Source organism: Cydia fagiglandana, chromosome 4 (genome assembly GCF_963556715.1).
Source record: "Cydia fagiglandana chromosome 4, ilCydFagi1.1, whole genome shotgun sequence".
NCBI lineage: Eukaryota > Metazoa > Arthropoda > Insecta > Lepidoptera > Tortricidae > Cydia > Cydia fagiglandana.
In genome coordinates, this window is record NC_085935.1 from 17,819,303 (window position 1) to 17,830,709 (window position 11,407).

General features: G+C 36.9%; 1 protein-coding gene across 1 annotated transcript; it reads left to right on the forward strand.

The window, feature by feature from the left end:
- The first annotated feature begins 387 nt into the window (after nt 1-387).
- LOC134663973 (uncharacterized) lies at nt 388-11,407 on the forward strand. Its single transcript, XM_063520530.1, has 5 exons — nt 388-506; nt 1,694-1,750; nt 2,357-2,440; nt 10,128-10,361; nt 11,159-11,407. Exons 1-5 carry the CDS (start codon nt 465-467, stop codon nt 11,249-11,251), a joined length of 510 nt encoding a protein of 169 aa, XP_063376600.1. The 5' UTR covers nt 388-464; the 3' UTR covers nt 11,252-11,407.

Sequence of the window (11,407 nt, forward strand, 5' to 3'; positions counted from 1 at the left end):
AGGAATATTGCTTACATAATGGTATGTAGATACCAGTGGCGGCGCGTCCATAAAAGCCGATTCCCACCGGTTTGCCTGTTTTTGGATGTTTGGGCAGAGTTGTATAGGAAATATGTAAGCCAAATTAGCCCCGGCTTGCCTATGAATATGTTTGACGCGCCGCCACTGGTAGATACATGACAATTGGTCCATAAAAACTTGTACAAACAGCAGCATACTTCGCCATGCTCATTAGGTACCTTGTAAATAAACCAGTAACATTGTAACAAAATGAAATAACGATAGTTTACAACAGCGCGAAAAAACGTCGATCATGAAATGTATAATGATGATATTGATGATAATGTTGTATACCGATGTAAGTATGAGATGATTACCTCTGCACAGGAAACAAGCCTTTTGTTGGCGCGATATAAAATATCCCAACGGCTGGCGCGGCCCAGCAGTTTGTTTGTGACGCTAACATGGTTTACTACATTTTTGCCCTGTTCTTTGCGACAATCCATGTAAGTATTTATATAATGTCAAATAACTACATGATTTGATACTTACCTTTAGCCACATAAAGGAACTTACTCATTCATGCAGGTATACTTTGCCTAGCAACCGTATTTGCCTGAACTCAAAAGATTGTTTAGCACCTTAAATGTTCTAGGAATGTCTAGGATAGGACTACGCTTCGCCCATTGATGGTATTCGTGGTTCATTGTACCATATTTTAAGCAAATAAAGAATATTCTATTCTATTCTATTCTAAGGACGAATGCATGCATGTATTTCTACATACACCAATCACCACTGCGGCCACTACCTAAGCAATTTTCTTAAATTATGTTAAATATCGAAACAAAAATCTATACCTACCTACAGGCCCGGAGGGGGCTTTCTTCGCCACTGAGATTCTGCGTTACTTATCTTATAATTGTTACCTATTTAGAGGTGGTCTAATGGTCTACTGTCAAGACGTGGTAGAAATAAGTGAATAACCTATTGTTTAAAATGAGCGCCCAGTCAGAGCACCCTCGCTCACAAGTCTCACAACTCAGGGCAAAAAAAGGCAAAGAAATATTTTGACATATAAGTCCAACGTATAGCCACGGTAAAGAAATCATATAGACGCAATTCATACCAGCACAACAAAAGCCGGTACCTGTAGTCTGTATGTTTAGGTATTTAAATTAAAGTAAACAAACAATTTGTATATTTTCGGGTAGTTATAACATTTACTGGTTAACCAACCAAATAGAAAACCGCCTGGATCTGTCACTGAACGATTTGACTTTAACCTACATTATTTGATCATGTAATGTTTTCATCTACCCTCAACTGGTTAAGGAGCCATTTGAGGGTAAATTTTGTTTACTTTTATTTAAATACCTAAAGATACAGAGTAGAATACCTTTAAGACCTTACCTACCTACCTAATAAGCTGTTTTACATACTTTACTAGTTTTACTACTACATTACCGACCCGAAAATACAAAAAGTTAGCTTTACTCCTATTTACATTGAGAACCCTTTATGAAAAGGTTTTTACGTTCAGTTCAGGTCAATGTCAGAAATATTTTAGGCACAAGCACAAAAGGCGTTGAACTAGCCAAAGCCAGATGAAGTTAGCCTGACACAGTGACCTTAATCGGAGTCAATTGAAATAGCAATACTGAATACATATAATGAAACCTTTGTGTTATAGATGGTCGCAGCAGGAGACGATGACGTCACGTCGTGCTTGGAACTGTTTAAACCCGAGGTTTGTACTTTAACAAATTGTACTTGTACGTTCGGATCTAGTCTTCACAACTAGGGTTTTTTTTTTACTTTAATCCCGTTGACATTTTTATTTTAAAATTGACGATAACGACGCTGACTGCACATTTTTTCAAAATCTGTAAATGCATTGGCATGGTCAGGTACTGCATCATAAGTTAGGGAAGAGCTCCGAGGACAATTTTTGCGTAGCAGCAAGAGATCAGGTTGTGCTAGGTGTTCCATTACTCCATTTAATAAAATCCACCCTGTATAAATGGCTGGCATAGTCTATTTATGATCGGATATTATAGAGCAGTCTATATAGTTACTACAAATATTGATGGTAATTGTACCCAGTATAGGTAGTAGAAACTGAACTGATTACATTTTTTTCCCGATGTTCCGATTGAAAGCCACCGACGATTGTGACGAATGTAGAATGGGTGACGAAAGCAGAATAGGACTAATTTAAGAACTTAACGAAAAACGAATGGGACGACCCAAAACGATACCGATGATGGCAATGCGACTTAACAAGGCTATAATAACTTGTTGGAAGTTGAAATCTTGTAGACATTGTAATTTGTATTGTGCTTTCCTTCGCCAGAACATAGAACAAAATTGCTGCGAAATTGCGGATTTAGAAAATAAAGAACACTTCGATTCCTGCAAAACCGGTGACGAATGGGAGGTAAGACACAGCCCATATAACCATTCCAGTCGCAGAATCATCAAAGTGGTAACTAAATGTCAGATGTGTCGTAACAGAGTCCACACAATGTGTCTAGAATTGTTTCGAAACAAAGTGTCGTCGCCGTGGCTACACTTTTCCGTAACAAGGTGTCGACACATTTGTGTGCACTTTGCGTGCGGTTTGCGACTAAATCTGACAGCCAATTTGTGACAGCAAATGTCAATATAAAATACCTCTTGAAAACCAAGATTTGTCAAACTACTATTAGTGTCTCGTGTGCTCGTAAGTAATTCTAGTAAGTCATCATGGGCGATGCGAATGATAAAAATCGACCAAAACCATATAAACATCCAACACCCGTCAACCTTTTACAGAAAAGTTTTTAAAGAAATGCAATACGCTACTAGGTCAGGCAACGAATGCTCAATAAAGTTGTAGAGGGAAATGCTCGGAACACAATTTTTGACTCCTTAACTTGGTTTGGACAAGTTAGGAGGTGAACATATCAAAAGTCCTCGGCCGTAGCCTTTGAGCGGGGGGAGAGAGGGGGCTTTGAAGGTCCCATTTTCCGGTTTTTCGATTATATCTCGGAAACTATGCATCGTAGCGACATGGCCACTTATACAAAATGAAAGTTAATTTAATTTGTTACAAGTTTATTTAGTCAATTCTTTCCATATATTGAATAGTTTTTGAGATATCCGCTCTTGAAACTTTATTTAGGGCTCTCAATTTTATCTTGATTTCTACATCAGTGAAGGTGCTAGGCCGTGTTCCACAGATTTAAAAAAAAAATTTTAAGGGTTCCGTACCTCAAAAGGAAAAAATGGAACCCTTATAGGATCACTCGTGTGTCTGTATGTCTCTCCGTCTGTCACAGCCTATTTTCTCGAAAACTACTGGACCAATTAAGTTGAAATTTGGTACATATATGTAAATTAGGGACCCAAAGACTGACATGTAACGTAAACAAATTGATTTTATACCCAAAAAATTACCATTGCCCCCCCCCCTTTATCTCCAAAACTACTAGGTCTTAAATTTTGAAAAAAATACACAAAATAGTCCTTTACCTATCACGATTATTAAGATGACAGGAAAACCTATTAGAAATGTGCAGCCAAGCGCGAGGCGGACTTAATGTACGGAACCCTTAATACGCGAGTCCGGCTCGCACTTGGCCGGTATTTTTTAAACTCCTCTTGACGCTTAACCGCTGAACCGATTTCGTTGCAATTTGGTATAGAAATAGTTTGCGTCCCGGAACAGGACATAGGATAGATCTTATAACCAAAATCATCTTTTGAAGGTGTGAAAATTTGTACGGAAAATCAATAACCGCTGAACCGATTTATATGAAATTTGGGATGGTCTACAATTCTACATCTTTGATTTAGTTGAAAATGATAAAAAACATGACTTCAAACCTAAACTTAAACAGTGAGTATTAACTTCAAGAATTCAATTCTGAATTCCCCCCTGCACCACATTTCACACCTTTAAAGGATGATTTTTGAGCAGCGAAATGCTATACATGGAAGTATTCTGTCCGCTCAATTATGACCCAACGCAAACTACCCCGCGATAGGCGGTACTTACAAACTGCTCGATTGGCAATCTCAGTACGACCGAGATGACAGTCAGTGACAAATGGCTAAATTGATTTATAAAAACAACGTTTTTTTGTAATTAAAAATATATTAATGTGTCGTGAAGTGGTGCAGAAGTTATTTTAGTTCATACCAAGGACAATGGAATCACTTTTCACTTGTAGTAAACAGATAACTTCAGTAGAATTTGGAAAAAACATGACGATTTGTTTTCAATACTACCGTGCTAAGCTAAAACGTAACAACTGCATACGACTTTCATAACAACATACGACTTTTTAAATTGCGAGGATAATAGGGATGGTGTTATGCTAAATGAAGTAGACTATTTTATTAACTTGTGTTTGGTTTAGGTATTTTCTATATATGTAATTATAAATGTAGTAATAAATTCCTTATTACAGATTTGTATTTTCCTTTTTTATTTCATGAGATGGAGCTATAAAAAAACTACCTAGTTATTTCAAATTAATAATCAAATTTGGTATTGTCATTTTACATTACTTTCCATTCAGATTCCCACTAGATGCTATTCGCAGAGAACTATGGAAAAAAAACTGTCCAATTAGAGAGACATTAAATTGAGTGGATGCCTGGCAAGATATCTAGAATATGTTCTATTCATGAGATATAACCCGTGAGATAATCATACCCGGTCTCCTATATGTAGATATTTTTTTCCTATCATGCTTTCACTGAATTAATTTAACAAATACACACATTATCTGAAAATGTTGATCATTTGAATCCACCCTCTACTGTCACATATATGTAGGTTCTCTCTCAAGCCATTTCCGTCAGTAGAAAAGAGCGACAAACATATTAACTCACATTATAGACGGGTCTAACGCGAATTAAATTCAATTACCTTGATTTACCGACGTAAATCAGTTTCGTTCCGTATAATGTGAGTTAATATGTGTTCAAAACGCGAAAATATTATAAGAGCGGCAAATTTAGAAATCTAAGCGCGCGAACGGCAGTGGTCCTATACAAAATTTTCATTTTGCACCTTTTTCTACTGACAAACTTGCTTGACCGGCTATATATATATATACATATAAAATATTCTGAACTGAAAGTGGGGATTTATTGTGACTTCGCCTGTTCAAATATTTTTGACCCGATTCGTGTACCCATGTAAATTTTGCAGACTGTATAGCCAGTCCGATTTCTAAGATCAAGTTCGCCATACATTTACTATCATATGGCGTACTTGATCTTAGAAAAACGGACAGACTATACCTGAACGTGACTTCGCACTGCCATGCAGATTGATAATAAAATATACAAAATACTTATTATAGCGGAATACATTTATACAACAATGATATATTTACTTATGTTGAGTTAGTCTGTCATGTCATAACAACATTTTAACTAGTTATCTTTTAATCTGCATTAAATTATTATACGTGAATTATTTGACTGGTTCTTCACTGTATGGCATAAACCTATCCCTGTCCAAGTCATATTCTAATCAAATATGAACCACGAACTCTCAGCGGCCAGTACGTACAGCAAGAAGGTTATTAGCGGAGTAATGTCGCTGATTGGTAGTTATTGACATTATATGCATTTCATCTACACTTAGCTATGTACCATTAGTATAATAAAGATGACTATTATTTCGTTTACCAGCTTTGATTACAGGCTCTGTAAACGCGTCGTCTTATTTGAATGTAGGCGTAATTGTGTGTGTGTGCTAATTTGGCCCGAGAATTTGAACGGTAATGTTCCTAAAGGCGGTATCCTTAGTTATATATGATCGCAGTTTTTGAGGTAACTTATTACTTATGTCCTGTCTCGGGACTCAAAATATGTTCAGCAGTTTAAGCGTGAAGAGGAGTTTAAAAGAAAGTATTTTAATAAGTTTATATGTTTTTACTTCGGAATGGTGTCAATGTGATACCATAACTAAATTTGGTACTGTGAATTTATACGAAAACGATTCCAAACATGGCCTCGTAGCTTTACTGATGTAGAAGTCAAGATAAAATTGAGAGCCCTAAATTCTCATTACTTGGCCTAACTTGTGTAGAAGGAAAAGGAAAAATAAAAGTCTTCGGCAGGACTATAAGACACAAATATAATTTTTAGAGTTACTATTTCAATCATCAAACATAAACATACCTTGATTATATTATTCTAGTGAGATACGCATATATAAACAAAAACATTAAAAAAATTACAAGGTCGAAATGTCACGGAGCTTGTGTGAGTTATATGTGAAAAATAAAAACTTTTATGACAAGAAAATCTGGACACAATTTAAGAATCATCCAATTGCGTCGAGGAATCATCAGTATTTTTGCTTGTTTCATTACCTCCTTGCTTCTTTTTTTGTCCTTTGTATTCTGTAGCAATTGGTTAGATCTGAAAATAAAGATAACTTGCGTCGTCACGGATGTCGATTTATAGGTTTTAGGGAGTGCAGAATTCGAAAATGATGACCATTTTATAATCCAAGATGGCGGCTACGCATTTTCTCATAAAAGTCGTCATGAATATCGTTTTATAGGTTTTAGGACGTGACAGGTCCAACAATTGTCTACATCACTGTAATTGACGTCACAGGCCTCCATGGGCTACGGTAATCGCTTACCATCAGACGGGCGGTGTGGTTGTTTGCCACCATCATGTTAATTAAAAAAAAACTCCACTATATCGCCAGTTAATAAGTACTTATTTTGCGAAGCTAATGACATTGTCACAAGAAATACGACAATTGTCACGAAATTCCGACACAACTCAAGAATTACCGAAAGTTCTTTGAAATCTTGTGACAATTTTCATCATTATCATCATAAACATCGCAAAAGAAATACCTGTTTTTGCCGATATAATAAAGTTTTTAAAAATAATACAATGATGGTGACAAACAGGAATACGGCCCGCTCGATGGTAAGCGATAACCGTAGCCCATGGATGCCTGTGACGTCAGCAACAATGAGACTTGTCGAAATGTCGCACCTGTCACGTTACGTCACATTGTCACGCCAGGGAGTACATCTGAAAATTGTGTGTTCCCATTTGTCCCCATCCCGATTAGGTGGGAAAAAATGGGAAATATTTACATGACAATCCTATTCCATCTGTTCCCTACGGAGATAAATGGGAATACATCCGAAAATTGTGTGTTCCCATTTGTCCCCACCCCGATAAGGTGGAAAAATGGGAAATATTTACATGCAAATCCTATTCCATCTGTTCCCTGCGAGGATAAATGGGATTACATCCGAAAATTGTGTGTTCCCATTTGTCCCCACCCCGATAAGGTGGGAAAAAATGGGAAATATTTACATGCAAATACTATTCCATCTGTTCCCTGCGGGGATAAATGGGATTACAATACAATACAATACTCTTTATTGCACACCTCACATACACGTAGGTCTGAAAATTGTTTGTTCCCATTTGTCCCCACCCCGAAAAGGTGGTAAATTGGGAAATATTTACATGCAAATCCTATTCCATCTGTTCCCTACGGGGATAAATGGGAATACATCTGAAAATTGTGTTCCCATTTGTCCCCACCCCGATAAGGTGGAAAAAATGGGAAATATTTACATGCAAATCTTATTCCATCTGTTCCCTGCGAGGATAAATGATAAATGGGATTACATCCGAAAATTGTGTGTTCCCATTTGTCCCCACCCCGATAGGGGGGGGGGGAAAAAGGGAAATATTTACATGCAAATACTATTCCATCTGTTCCCTGCAGGGATAAATGGGATTACATCTGAAAATTGTGTGTTCCCATTTGTCCCCACCCCGAAAAGGTAGGAAAATTGGGAAATATTTACATGCAAATCCTATTCCATCTGTTCCCTACGGGGATAAATGGGAATACATCCGAAAATTGTGTGTTCCCATTTGTCCCCACCCCGATAAGGTGGGAAAAATGGGAAATATTTACATGCAAATTCTATTCCATCTGTTCCCTGCGGGGATAAATGGGATTACATCTGAAAATTGTGTGTTCCCATTTGTCCCCACCCCGAAAAGGTGGGAAAATTGGGAAATATTTACATGCAAATCCTATTCCATCTGTTCCCTACGGGAATAATTCCGAAAATTGTGTGTTCCCATTTGTCCCCACCGCGATAAGGTGGAAAAAATGGGAAATATTTACATGCAAATCTTATTCCATCTGTTCCCTGCGAGGATAAATGATAAATGGGATTACATCCGAAAATTGTGTGTTCCCATTTGTCCCCACCCCGATAGGGGGGAAAAAAAAGGGAAATATTTACATGCAAATACTATTCCATCTGTTCCCTGCGGGGATAAATGGAATTACATCCGAAAATTGTGTGTTCCCATTTGTCCCCACCCCGATAAGGTGGGAAAAATGGGAAATATTTACATGCAAATTCTATTACATCTGTTCCCTGCGGGGATAAATGGGATTACATCCGAAAATTGTGTGTTCCCATTTGTCCCCACCCCGATAAGGTGGGAAAAAATGGGAAATATTTACTTTCAAATCTTATTCCATCTGTTCCCTGGGGAATAAATGGGAATACATCCAAAATTTGTCCCCGGCCCGAAAAGGTGGGAAATATTTACATGCAAATCCTATTCCATTTACGTACAAAAATGTCCCCCTGTCAACTTCCAATCGAGATTTAATCGATAATTTATTCGATTAATATTCAGATTAATTCAATTTCAATCTATGTTAGGTCGACTAAACTAATCGCGATTAAAATGTGAGGATTAACTTTTGTTACTCCATTAATTAGTCGAATAAACAGTTAATCTATTAGTCCCATCTCTGACCACGGCATTTTTATACTTTGAGAATATCTGAAAACAAATGAACACAAGGAGCCATTTTGCAAATCCAGTAACTTTGTTATTACTTTTGACAGCGCGTGTCATGTGTCTACACAGAGTCGACACAAAGTCGAAACATTTGCGACTACTTTGTGACTGCAATATTTCTCAGCCTTAAACCATATTTATACATCATAATTAACAAGTTTCGTAGTATGTAAAGCGTTATTTCTGTTATTTAAGTATAGTATACGCATCGAAGTACTAAAAATGCATCAAATAATATATTTATGAACACAGGCACTGAGAAGTAAACAATTTCATTTCCGGCTAAACTAAAACAATGTGGTGGCGCGTTGATTATATTACACTTAGTTTATCAAATCACTCGAGCAGTTTAATTCCCCATAATAATTTAAGTCCTATTGTAATATAAATGCAAACAATATATAATTACGTCTTGTAATCCGTTTTAGGGATGGCGTATTAATGTCACTTATTTTTATTTAAGTATTTTTCCATCTGACAGTTTCCATTTGACAGGAACAAAATGAACGAACGAATTTTGGCATAAAGTAGTCGCAAACCCGAAACAATGTGTGCACACGGCGACCACACTTTATGTCACTTTGTGTCATGTGTCGACCCTTCCCCATTTCTGGTAACTGTGTCGACACGGCGACGACTCTGCGACTGGAATTGTGACCGAAACAGACGGTGTCGACACAAGATGTGTCTACACCGCGTCGTAACGGCGACTGGAAATGGTTGTATGTGAGCCTTAATAACCGACACAATTTGGGAAAGGCATGAACAACAAAAGTGATTAGTTTTACTAAGTTTTTTAACGCTATATATACCCTATAGTTCGTTCTTTTTTAGCATTACAAATAAGGTAAACAATCTTGATATGTCTTTTAATTGAAAAACACATTTTAAAAATAAGTTACGGCAAATATGTAACAGTTATGAATCTAATACGATCATGTATATTCTTCTGCTTTCATAAGTAATAGTTTTTGATTTTTAAAAAGCGTTTTTCAATTAAAAGACATGTCAAGATCGCTTACCTTCTGGCAAGTTCTTTCTAATGCTAAAAAAACGAACTATAGAGCCTAGTACCTAGGGTACAGTCGGTAGTACTACTAGGTATTAGGTACCATGCATTTTGCACATAATAACACTACAAGAGACGCGATATTATGTGGGATGTTTGTAACACCATTCATAAATCTGTATAACGAGGCACTTTATATATATATCATTACCTACATCGACCATGCAATTTTCAGTGTGAAAACGCCAAATGCGTTTTAAGAAAGTCCGATCTATTAAATGGCGACACTCTAGACGAGAAGAAAACCATAGATCTCCTAGAGAAGATAAAGCAAAAACGTCCGGAAAGTAAGGCTATGGTCGATCGGGTGCAGGCACAGTGTCTGGAAGGGAAGTACGAAGATTACCCTCCGAAGGAGGCCTGTCCACTCGTAAGGTTCCAGATATGCAGCTACATTAATGCTCTTGTGGTGAGTTTTTATATATGCACAATTTTCTTCGCATCTTTTTCCACGTTTCATTCTACGCTACGGTAGTGAACTTTGCATGGATAAGTTAATAAGTCCAGAAATCGCAGATATAGCCGATCTTGTGTCAATTTTAGGCATCATAATAGTTACAGCATGGTTTATATATTGTTTTGTTATAATACCTAGATCAAAGCTATATCTAAAATAAGTTAGATATAGAATTGTAAGCGTAAGTTATTTTTATGATCAGGGCACGATAAACAATCCGATGTGTATCATCTGCATGGAGGAAATAAGTAATGATTCATGTTTATATCATACAATACGGACTAAAATGTGTATAATGGTGCCATCAGCGAGTTGTTCTTTTTGTCCATATAAATGTAATGATCGCGTGCCCCGAATGAATTTATTGTATGTTGTATGTAAATAATTTGTTTGTTGTTGGATTCAGATGATGATAATATTTTTATATTACAAAAATATGTTTTGAACGACTACAAAATGTGTATGCCTATGCCTTGAAACCCTCGCAACGCCCAAGCGTCTACATTTTAAACTACACTCGCAGCTATAAATATTTTAACACGAATTGCACCCTTGTAAAATTACTTAACCTTTTCGCCGCCATGGCAATGAAGTAAAAAACTGTTATCAACGCCAAGCAACAAATTGGACGTAAACAAACCTGACCAGAGCCTCGACTTGATATAAATGGCTATGTCGTGTGGGGCACTGAATGTACTGACTTTATATCAAGTCCATTGCGTCTAAAATATTAACAATATTTTTTGCAGGAGTGTGACAAATGGAAGCAAGATGACACCTGTAAAAAGTTCTCGGACCACGCCAAAACATGCAAGTCAGTGCTCGACAAACTTAAGGAATGAATCAGCCCGGCGTCAAAGAAAACAACGCAATATTAAAAGATAACATTTTATTTGTTCTTTCGGCCTCGATCTCATCGCCACATCAAAATAATAAAATCAGCAAGCCATACGTACTAGAGATAAAAATAAAAATTGTCACTCTATCAACTTGAACAA

What these genes read in the sequence shown, in the direction of transcription:
- LOC134663973 (XM_063520530.1), top strand. Translation starts at nt 465, where the DNA reads ATGGTTTACTACATTTTTGCCCTGTTCTTTGCGACAATCCAT. An exon ending in TGTTCTTTGCGACAATCCAT is followed by an intron (nt 507 to 1,693) that starts GTAAGTATTTAT and finishes TTTGTGTTATAG; the next exon opens with ATGGTCGCAGCAGGAGACGA. An exon ending in AAACCGGTGACGAATGGGAG is followed by an intron (nt 2,441 to 10,127) that starts GTAAGACACAGC and finishes TGCAATTTTCAG; the next exon opens with TGTGAAAACGCCAAATGCGT.